Here is a 12198-nt window from a genome sequence, read left to right as displayed (position 1 = left end):
AAATATGATATGGCATTATTAATAACCTCATTTACAGCAACAATATTGATTAGACGTCTTATCACGACCTCTTCCTTATCACAGATCACTGCAAACACAGCACTTTTTCTTCTATTTAGAAGAATATTTCTTACATAAACACGTATGTATGCAGAGTGTGTAACAGCAGCATACACACAAGCGTACAGCAGCAGCAGCAGCAGCTATGGCCTCTTATTGGACATTTCTGTTTGTTTGTCTATTATGTGCTGAGGGACTTTACTCGGTAAGTCTTAAGCAATTTCCTTGTTAATAATTCAAGCACACATCTGTGCAAACAGATATATGAACAATACAGGATTTCTTACTGTACAGTATATCTTGTGTAAAAAAAGGAATCTTGAAATATGCTATGAATAGAAAGCAAATTTATTTATTTATTTCTGTATTTCATAACTGTTGCTTTCAGGATTTTTTAAGTGATAACTTTGCAAATACGATAACTTAAAAAGTCATACTTTCATGAATATAGGTTAATATATAGCTATGGAGACAAAAATAAGAGACCACTTTGAATGCTGGTTACCATTAAAAGTGGGATCTTAATTTTGTCCCATAGCTGTGTCAGGGTGAACCAAATGAAAACCTTTCTTGATACGTGTGACATAAATAAATAACTGGAAGTTTTGTTTTTTTTCCTAGAGGAATCCGAACATTTGTTCAGGGATAAAACACTTGCACTGAATGAAATGGAGATTATATAGAAAAATTATATACATTTGTGCCATAAACAATGCAAAATATGCAAAAAAGGTTCTGATTTGACTCACTCTTGTACATTGCAAAACATGATATAATAATAATAATAATAATAATAATAATAATAATCCTTTATTTGCCTCATGCATACAGCAAGTGAAGATATTTTGAACAAGATATATTAATAAATCTGTCTCAAACGAATCGATGGTCTTGCTATTTAATACTCTCATTATGAGACATACTATTAGATAACCTTTCCTTATTTTGCAGTGTACTTATGTAGTATTTCTTATTACTGTATGAGGTTATTATGAAACAAAATATTATTCAACATATTATCTCAACATTTTTACAGAAGTAAATTTTACTTCTTTCTAGAAAGCTCGAAAAGAAAATGAGAATAAGAGAACAATATGAGAATATTAGAAATATAACTTGATGTCCTGTTTGTCTTGTATTCAGCAAATGGTGCAATAATCTCATACATGTTCAGTAATCTAGAAAGAGCAAATATATATATATATAAGCAGTGCTGTTAAACGTTATAGTGATGATAACGATCTGCTAAAAAAATCATATTATGTCTTTCTCTTATAGTCAGTTTCACCTCTATCAGGTAAGACATTATATCTATATACACCGATCAGCCATAACATTATGACCACTGACAGGTGAAGTGAATTTTTTATTTTATTTGTTTATTTGTCAGGGACCATGTACAACAGAATCTGAACTCAAATATATGAAAAAAGATGCATTGCAACAGAGTATAGCTATTAGCTAATTTCCATCTGTAGTTCCTGCAACAGGTACACACAAGAACAATAGGTACAGTAGGGTAGGGCATGTAGACACAAGCAAAATACTATACACTCGGAAGGGTAGGTAAACATAACATGGCAGAAAAAAAGACAACAACTCGACATCACAACAACGCAAAAAATACAATAGAAAAGGTAGAAAATATAACAAAATAACATAACAATACCCGTCACCCTATTCCCATTTCCTGACATTTATTATCTCATTGCAATGGCACCAATCCCACAGAAAAGCTACTGTAACACAAGCTGCTGAAAAAGTTATAGCTGACACCTTTCTGTTTTCACCAGCATTAACTTTTTCAGCAGTTTGTACTACAGTAGCTCTTCTGTGGGATTGGACCATATGGGCTAGCCTTCGTGCCCCATGTGAATCAATGAGCCTTAAGAAGAAGAAACCTTTATTTGTCACATGCACACTTCAAGCACAGTGAGATTCATCCCCTGCATTTAACCCATCTGAAGCAGTGAACACACACACACACACACACACACACCCAGAGCAGTGTGCAGCCATACTACAGCACCCAGGGAGCAGTTAGGGGTTAGGTACCTTGCTCAAGGGCACTTCAGCCCAAGGCCACCCCCACGTTAACCTAACTGCATGTCTTTGAACTGTGGGGGAAACCGGAGCACCTGGAGAAAACCCACGCAGACACAGGGAGAACATGCAAACTCCACACAGAAAGGCCCCTGCCAGCAGCTGGGCTTGAACCCAGAACCTTCTTGCTGTGAGATGACAGTGCTAACTGCTACACCACCATGCCGCCACTTAGATACCCATGACACTGTCACCGGTTCACTGGTGTAGCTAGTTTGGTAAGTACTAACCACTGCATACCGGGAACACCCCACAAGGTGTCCACAAGATGTGCCATTTTGGAGATGCTCAGACCCAGTTATCTCACCATCACAATTTGGCCCTTGTCAAAGTTGCTCAGGTCTTACGCTTGCCCATTTTTCCTGCTTCCAACACATCAGCTTCAAGAACTGACCGTTTTCTTGCTGCCTAATATATCCCACCCCTTGACAGGTGCTATTGTAATGAAATAATCAATGTTAATAATCAATGTTCACTTCACCTGTCGGGTGACACGGTGGTGTAGCGGTTAGCGCTGTCGCCTCACAGCAAGAAGGTCTGGGTTTGAGCCCCGTGGCCGGCGAGGGCCTTTCTGTGCGGAGTTTGCATGTTCTCCCCGTGTCCGCGTGGGTTTCCTCCGGGTGCTCCGGTTTCCCCCACAGTCCAAAGACATGCAGGTTAGGTTAACTGGTGACTCTAAATTGACCGTAGGTGTGAATGTGAGTGTGAATGGTTGTCTGTGTCTATGTGTCAGCCCTGTGATGACCTGGCGACTTGTCCAGGGTGTACCCCGCCTTTCGCCCGTAGTCAGCTGGGATAGGCTCCAGCTTGCTTGCTACCCTGTAGAAGGATAAAGCGGCTAGAGATAATGAGATGAGATGAGACTATGTGCATGTAATACTTGTCAGCTCCAGGAAAATATGTTTTGATGAGATAATTTCTGGGATGTTTAATATTAGGTTTGACAGAGGTGGACATCGATGATGGAAAAGACTGGGATATCGTTGACATAAATGAAGGTAAGAATGAAAGTGTGTTGAAGTGTATGTCTTTGAAAATAACACAAATACTCTGTGTTTTATAAGCATACCATGCTTGCACTAACTGACCTCAAATTTCTGTGTAACAGAAGCAGGACTTGATCTGGTAGAGGGAGACATAGAGATTAAAAAGGTCAGTGCATCATTTTATGAACCGTTTGTTTGCCAGTTTTCTCTAATGTCTGGCACAATTTTCCTATATCAGTGTTCATCAATGAAAGGTTAATTGGCAGTAGTCTAAATGTCACTCTTCCATGAATAAATCCGTGGTTAACAGGGAGATGGCAAGAACAGCATTTTGGGTGAAGAGTATCGTTGGCCGACCACTGTGCCTTACTACCTGGAGGACAGCTTAGGTAAGAACCTGCCTTCACCTCTTTTTCAATCATTTGTAAAAACAATATTACAAAAACTGATAGTCTAAGAAGTCTGATAGACAAATCCTGGTCTGATAGTCTAATTCCAGTAATGTCACTTTTCCATACATACATAATCATCCTCACCATTTTGGTTGTGTGCAGAGATCAATGCTAAAGGAGTGATCCTAAAAGCATTCGAGCAATACCGACTCAAGACTTGCATTGACTTCAAACCCTGGAGTGGCGAGCCAAACTACATTTCTGTATTCAAAGGTTCTGGGTAAGGAATATCTGGGAATTCACTCACTTTTTTTTTGCACTAGAACCCAGGGTTGTGTGCAGAGAGAGAGAGAGAGAGAGAGAGAGAGAGAGAGAATTCATAACATTTGGTAGATTTTGAAAACCGGATGGAGACCAAACAAACCCCTGGTCCACCTGAAAATAGTGAGCTAAGTTTTGCTTCAAATGATTTTAGATCTGAAGGTGAACCAGTCAGTGTCAAATAGCTTAAAATGTCCTGCTTTGGTGTCACTATAGCAGGAAAGTGATGTTGTGGTTCGTATAGTCAAGTCAAGTTTATTTGTATAGCGCTTTTACCAATAAACATTGTCGCTAAGCAGCTTTATAGAATTTGAACGACTTAAAATATGAGCTAATTTTATCCCTAATCTATCCCCAATGAGCAAGCCTGTGGCGACGGTGGCAAGGAAAAACTCCCTCAGACGGCATGAGGAAGAAACCTCGAGAGGAACCAGACTCAAAAGGGAACCCATCCTCATTTGGGCAACTACAGACAACATGACTATAACATTAACAGTTTTAACATGAAGTCAGTTTCGTTGATGTTATAAACTCTTCATTGATGGAAACTTGAGTGCAAAACTGTTCATGACAACTGCAGTCCTAAAGTTAGCAAGTCAACTGTAGTCCTCAGCCATAAAAGCATTACTGTAAGTGTCCAGAGCGTCCTCCAGGTGTGACTTTCAACTGTCCATATGGGGCCGTCCTCCACAGGAGCGATGCGATGAGACTCCAACCAGACATAGGGCACCAGGATGGATCAGGCAGGTCCGAGGAGCAGAAGAGGTCAGCATCTCGATCCCAGGACCGACATGTAACTCAGAGGGACAGATTTGGGGGGGGGAGAAAACACAGGTTGTTAGGTATGCCCAGTGTCACCTGAATAAGGAGACATGACATTTCCCTGATACTGCGAAGAATATGCACCAAAGAAGACATTTAAATTCAAGTGGCTTTAATTCATAAAAAGACATAATTTTGCACAGTAGAAATGTTGCACAACATTTAATCTTGATTTGGAATGAATCCAAATGATCCCAGAATCAATCTGGGATATCAGGCCAAGAAGAATTAATGCACTTGGATAATAAGGAAGTGAACATATACTATATAGCTGCATATTCATTAAAAAGAATTCTTTAAATCAAGATTGGAACTGAATTACACATCAAGAACTCTTTTAAAACCTTTTAAAATCACACTGATTCATTGATGGATGTTAATGACTTACAAGCAACACTGAATAACTCGCTCATGGGCCCAACAGCACCTCTCACAGTTGTTTGTAGGCAGATTTTCTCAGCACTAGCCCAGAAAGTTAATATGTAACAAGCATGAAATATGACATATCTTCCCATCCTTATCACCATTATTAGGTGTTTTTCGTCTGTGGGGAATCGTCATGTAGGGAAGCAGAGGTTATCAATTGGCAGAAACTGCGATCGCCTTGCAACTGTCGAGCATGAGTTCCTGCACGCGCTAGGTTTCTGGCACGAACAATCCAGAGCCGACCGAGATGATTATGTCAACATCATGTGGGACCAGATTGAAGCTGGTAACTACACTACTGGGCAATCAATTTAATATGTTAAAATCCAACTGGCTTTATATTTGAAATTAATATAAATACTCAGGTGATTATAGAAAATCGTGTGTGCTGACTGGTCGAGAAATTCAGACTACTTCTCGATAATCGCCTCAAGCGACTCGGCAAAATGGCGGCCGATCGCTTTGCCATCATAAGTGAGGAAAAATTACAAATTATGAACGAAAATGCTGTTCCTAAAAGCACTAAAGATGCTATGAAGTTTGGTCTAAACTATTCAAAGGGAAGGTGGAATTGTAATTTATTTTATCTTTTTCAAAACATAGTATTTTATGTGACACAACGCTGCGTGCGGGCGGCACGGTGGTGTAGTGGTTAGCGCTGTCGCCTCACAGCAAGAAGATCCAGGTTCGAGCCCCGTGGCCGGCGAGGGCCTTTCTGTGCGGAGTTTGCATGTTCTCCCCGTGTGCGCGTGAGTTTCCTCCGGGTGCGCCGGTTTCCCCCACAGTCCAAAGACATGCAGGTTAGGTTAACTGGTGACTCTAAATCGACCGTAGGTGTGAGTGTGAATGGTTGTCTGTGTCTATGTGTCAGCCCTGTGATGACCTGGCGACTTGTCCAGGGTGTACCCCGCCTTTCGCCCGCAGTCAGCTGGGATAGGCTCCAGCTTGCCTGCGACCCTGTAGAACAGGATAAAGCGGCTAGAGATAATGAGATGAGATAAATACTCAGGTGATTATAAAAAATCGTGTGTGCTGATTGGTCGAGAAATTCAGACTACTTCTCGATAATCGCCTCGAGCGACTCGGCAAAATGGCAGCCGATCGCTTTGCCATCATAAGTGAGGAAAAATTACAAATTATGAACAAAAATGCTGTTCCTAAATGCACTAAAGATGCTATGAAGTTTGGTCTAAACTATTCAAAGGGAAGGTGGAATTGTAATTTATTTTATCTTTTTCAAAACATAGTATTTTATGTGACACAACGCTGCGTGCGGGCAGCACGGTGGTGTAGTGGTTAGCGCTGTCGCCTCACAGCAAGAAGGTCCGGGTTCGAGCCCCGTGGCTGGCGAGGGCCTTTCTGTGCGGAGTTTGGATGTTCTCCCCGTGTGCACGTGGGTTTCCTCCGGGTGCTCCGGTTTCCCCCACAGTCCAAAGACATGCAGGTTAGGTTAACTGGTGACTCTAAATTGACCGTAGGTGTGAATGTGAGTGTGAATGGTTGTCTGTGTCTATGTGTCAGCCCTGTGATGACCTGGCGACTTGTCCAGGGTGTACCCCGCCTTTCGCCCGTAGTCAGCTGGGATAGGCTCCAGCTTGCCTGCGACCCTGTAGAACAGGATAAAGCGGCTAGAGATAATGAGATGAGATGAGAATGCTGCGTGCATTACATTTCCATGCCACTTCTGAAGTTTGAAATAAATTATTGTTTAACCCGATTTTTAAAAAATAACCACCTGTGTATTTATACTAAAACAATTATCTGCTTCAGGCTCAGTGAATATTGGTGAATAATAATCTCGACTTCATCTTGGTTATTATTCACCAAAATTCACTTCGCATTTAGTGAATAATTGTTAATTAGGGCACCATAGTGGGAAAATGTTCATGTATGATATTCTATGTATTATGTATGGAGTGGTGAGTCAAAGATTCAGGGTAGGATTGTAAACATCCCTAATTTTGTTTTATTTCTTTCTAATTTTACTTTCCTATAATCAACCTTTTTTTGCATCATGGTTGACTCATGACACTGCATTACATGTAGGTAAAGAGCACAACTTCAAAACCTATGATGACACAGTCTCCAGCGCTCTCGGATTTCCTTATGACTACACCTCTGTCATGCACTACAGTAAGACTGCCTTTAATAAGGACACCAAACCGACCATTGTCACTAAGATTCCAGAGTTCCTGGATATGATTGGCCAGCGCATGGAGTTCAGTTCCAGTGACGTGGGCAAACTAAACAGGCTGTATAACTGCAGTAAGTGCAGCCCTTACCTTCATAATTCCTTGCTTATAATATCAGTAAAACACTACCTTGTCGTTAATCTTTGATATTTGTTTTATTACACTCTCTGATTATATTTATGATTTAAAATGTCCTATAATAAATGCATTATTAAAGTCAAGCTGAACTCATGGCCCGAAGGAGAAGGATTGTTCTTCCACCTTCCTCTTTTGATGATTGTGTTTTTGTTTTTTTCTTTCCAGCCACATCATCTACCTTCATGGACTCCTGTAGCTTTGAGCAGCCCAATATCTGTGGTATGATCCAGGGACAGGATGCAAAGGCAAAGTGGGTGCGTGCGAAGAGTATGGCCGGAGGTGCAAGCACTGACCACACTAACATGGGCCAGTGTAATGGTATGAACATTATTTATTACAGTTGAAAACAGTTGTGTAACTTTTATAACTCTTAAACTGTACTCTATTGATCATGACCAACTACTGATAACACTTATCTCTTCTCAGATAAGATTAAACTAGGATGAAAAGTGAAAACGCTACTATTTCGCCTCTTTTTTTTTTTAATGACAGCACCACACGAGCATTTTGATCTTTACAATCTTTAGATATTGTAATGGCACACAACACCAAAAGAGTTTCTTACTGAATTTATGCCGACCCAATGTGATTATGTAACATACTAAAATATTTAATGCTAAAGTTGAGAATTTGCAACCATTTTCATTTATTTAAAACTAATTGTTTACTTTTTTGATCACAGGTATAGGCTTCTTTATGCATTTTAGCACAGCCACTGGGAACCCTGGAGATAATGCTTACTTGGAGAGTCGACCCTTTTATCCGAACAGAGGACATCAATGCTTGCAGTTCTACATGTATAACAGCGGGGGAGCTGATGACCTGCTAAACATATGGGTTCATGAATATAACAATGACAGTCCTAATGGAGTGCTGAGACTCATTCAGACATTCCGTGGTAATTTATTCAGTGATTGATAACTTGATGCATGATTCAGAGTCACGGTTTGAGTGGTTAGAAAGAATTAGGTTCTTCTTACACAAGGTTACAAGTACAAATTCTGCATTGTGGATAAAATATTCTTTTTTGAGACAGGTGGCCAGAGAAACTCCTGGGAGCTCCATCATGTGACACTAGATGCGTCTCAGAAGTTTAGGGTTGTGTTTGAAGGGGTGAAGGGAACGGGCATGTCCAAAGGAGGCCTCTCTTTGGATGACATCAACCTGTCAGAGACAGAATGCCCTCATCATACATGGCACATCCAGAATTTCACCAGCCTCCTCGCTACAACACCTGTTGGCACCAAGATCTACAGTCCCACTTTCTTGTCTCGCGATGGCTACTCTTTCCAGATTGGTCTGTATATTAATGGGAAATCGAGCAGTTCTACCAATATGGCCATGTACTTGCACTTGACTTCTGGTCCCAATGACAGCCAATTGAAATGGCCATGCCCATGGAGACAGGCTACTGTAGCACTGATGGACCAGCACCCAAATATTCAGCAACGTATGGATAATCAAAGATTGATCACCACTGACCCCAGCAAGACCTCCACTGATTGTAAGAACAAAATGAATTATATAGAGTTAAAAACTAACACTGAGTAAAAGCAGAAATAGCTGGACCACACTACCAACTTTGAATAGCTAACTTGTCTTGGATGGAATACTCCTATTCGTATTTTTGAATTATCTAAACTTCTAGGCACAGAACTTGCATGCTAATCTAACAAAATCAGAATTATGGCCTATTTTGACACGTGAGCCAACTGTTAAATAAATGACTAAGAATGACGAGTCCATACATGTCAACCTTTGGTCAATCAAACCTGTATAACCAACCTCCAAAATCCGTATTTCCCTTATAAAATCCGTATAAGATGCAAATTAAAATAATTTACCTAAAATTTGAATGATAATTAACAATGATATATCCCAGTTACTTTTTATTCAATATTAATAACAATAAACCTTCAGAATGAATACAAAGCTCCACAAAGTGTTATCAGCGTAGTTACGAAGGAAATACTTCGTTGTTTGGAGACAGGTTTCACCGAGCGGCTATTATGCACGAGACTTCATATTAGCCACAAAGTCAGGAAAATCTGTTCGTAAAATTACATTATAATGACCAAATACAATGAAAAGTATTTTTCCAGTCTCACCTGTGAAAGGTAATCCCATGTGATCTCGTTTGGACGGTAAATTTGTTGGTACAGTTAAACGCAGCACATGAATGAGGCATCTTTATTCTCGGCTACTAGACGCTATACCAAAGACGGTTGAAGAATCTCCACTTTGCCACATCCAATATGGCGGCGAGGATGACGTATGATTCTACACAGAAGGCGGCGTCTATGTTTATATGTCTATGACTTCCCGGTTGGCGGGATTCTCGCAATGCGGTGTGCGCATGATCAAAAGTGGAACGAAGTCTCGCTACCACAAGATAATGCGCGATTTCATAAGACTCTTTACTGGCTGTTTGTGCTTTCTGTGGTGTACAGTATGTTTGTAAATGTTATGCGCTCTTATCATCGTGGGAATTGATTATAGCTCTAAATAAATATTGAAGTTTTTTTTAAAGAATCCGTATAACTATTTATACGCCCATATACCAGGGGCGTCACTAGACCCAAGACCATACTGGGGCACAAAAGGGGCACAGGAAATGTATGCGAGCGCGCGAAGCGCGCGAGCTAAAAATTTTGCACTATATTTATATTTATATTTTTTATATAATATATATTACATTTTATGTAATATATATATTATATTTTATGTAATATATATTTATATATTGATATTTATATTTAGAAACGGCCTGCTTAAAACTAGTCACTAGAGCTGTAAAACTCAAAATGATTACGAGGACACTGAATCCAGGTCAATCATTTAATAATAACAGTATGAATATTTGCAACATTTGTGATAATAGCAATGTAATACTTATACTGTTGGTAATATTGTAAAAGAACATATTAACATACAATACAACACCGCCGAGTTTTTAAACTCAACCAAGAGTACTTAATGGCCAACAGTATTCACACTTGATACCTTTTAAATCACCAAACATATCTTTGTAAGCACACGCATTTTCAGCATTGAACATCTCTAAACACAATCCAAAAGCCTCTAAAAGCACCACTGTGTGTGTGTGTGTGTTACAAAAATGACAGTGGAATTACTGTCTACTAACCTGTAAACAGTTGAAAAACACGGAGAGATGGTTTCCCCTGCTCTGAATTTCATTGCATCTGAGGGCTGCTGGAGTCTGCGGTCCCCATAGCAACCAAGATGTTACTCATGTCACGCGCACACTTTTTTCACATTGCTTAGTGTGCGCGAGGCCAGCCAAAACTACCAATGTAAAAGCATTGTAGATGGTCTTCTTCGCGCATCGGTTAGCCTACCCCACGTTATGAATTAATTAAATTGCAGCTATTCCCAAGTTTAAAATTCAGAGCGTTTCGTCACTGGATTTTTTTTACTGGGGCACTACAGATCTATACTGGGGCACGTGCCCCAGTAAAATACCCCTGGCGACGCCGATGCCATATACTACGTTTATTGAATCAAATCCATATAAAATACGGACATTCCGTATAGGTTGACATGTATGCGAGTCCAATACTAAAATTACAGCTTGTGGTGAAGTCAAACTCATTTACTAGCATAACAGTGACCCAGTTGCAAGATTAGCTATTTGGGGTGACAAGATGACAGGGTGGTGTTTCTAAACTCGTACATTCAATTATACATTTTTACTAAAGATGTAAATATGTTCCTAATCAATTTGTACTAGTTATTTGGGCATTAAAGTATTGAATTATTTATTTCCTACAAAGACTATTTTAATAATTTACTATTATATTCAGGGAGACTATAAACAAAAATATGAGAAATAAAAGGGTGCAGAAGTTACAAAAAAAGAACTCAATAGCATTAAAGAAGTAGAATTAAATTGAAAGACTTCGAGCCTTTGAAGTTCACCATTTTGTCCAGATGTAACAGTTAACACACCAGCTGCTTAATATTCTGGTTATAACATTGAGTGATGGCTTTCCTTCCTGAAGCTCTGGGCAACGTGGAATATTTCTGGGATGACCCACGGAAGGTGGGCAGTCTGGTACAAAATCCAGACGGCACCTCATACTACAGAGGACCAGGTACTGGCACCAGCTCTTTCATCACACACAGTCGTCTAAGAAGTCGAGATTTCATCAAAGGAAATGTCATCTTTCTCCTTAGTCTAGAAGGTAAATTTGGAGCCAATGTTAAAGAAAACAGTCAACCTTTATTGCTATTAAAATTCACTAATTACAATCCTGTTCGTACATATACCTCCACTCAAATATCACACAGAGCATAATTGTTTTTATCTATCTGCTTTTTTTTTTGGTCAGATGTGACTGGACTTTTGGAGACTCAGCCTGTACCGGTACCACAGCCTGCTGCCTAAGTGGCTGTAAGTGACTATTTAAAAAAAAAAATAAAAATCCATGACCATTTTTGGTATTAATTATGGTTATTTCTTTGCAGAAATGCTCCAGCTGGCTCAATTGATACTGAAAAATTGTCTTGGCATCCAACGGCTATGCATTTAATCCAACTAAATCAGGTGTACAAGTTTTACAATTAAACAGAACATAATTACTTATGCATTTGTCCTTTATTCAAATACATACAAAAAGGAGAAACTTTGTACTCAAAGTCAAATTCACCCATGCTTTTCAGTCAAAAAACCCCCTCCAAACTACTCCATAAGTACTATTTATTAAAGACTAAACAACATACATAAAAGGACATAGA

The 12198-nt window shown here is 39.6% G+C and overlaps 1 protein-coding gene across 1 annotated transcript; it reads left to right on the top strand.

Annotated features, from left to right (window-relative positions):
* The first annotated feature begins 205 nt into the window (after window positions 1-205).
* Window positions 206-11999, top strand: mep1ba (meprin A subunit beta a). The gene is made up of 14 exons (XM_060916081.1): window positions 206-265; window positions 1339-1357; window positions 3102-3161; window positions 3272-3315; window positions 3460-3538; window positions 3704-3821; window positions 5218-5396; window positions 7157-7375; window positions 7606-7758; window positions 8123-8338; window positions 8477-8944; window positions 11463-11645; window positions 11793-11854; window positions 11929-11999. Exons 1-13 carry the CDS (start codon window positions 206-208, stop codon window positions 11846-11848), a joined length of 1854 nt encoding a protein of 617 aa, XP_060772064.1. The 3' UTR covers window positions 11849-11854; window positions 11929-11999.
* The last annotated feature ends 199 nt before the right edge of the window (window positions 12000-12198 follow it).

This window comes from Neoarius graeffei, chromosome 3, assembly GCF_027579695.1.
Source record: "Neoarius graeffei isolate fNeoGra1 chromosome 3, fNeoGra1.pri, whole genome shotgun sequence".
NCBI lineage: Eukaryota > Metazoa > Chordata > Actinopteri > Siluriformes > Ariidae > Neoarius > Neoarius graeffei.
The sequence above is the reverse complement of the archived record's forward strand: the minus strand, read 5'-3'. Positions and strand labels throughout refer to the sequence as shown.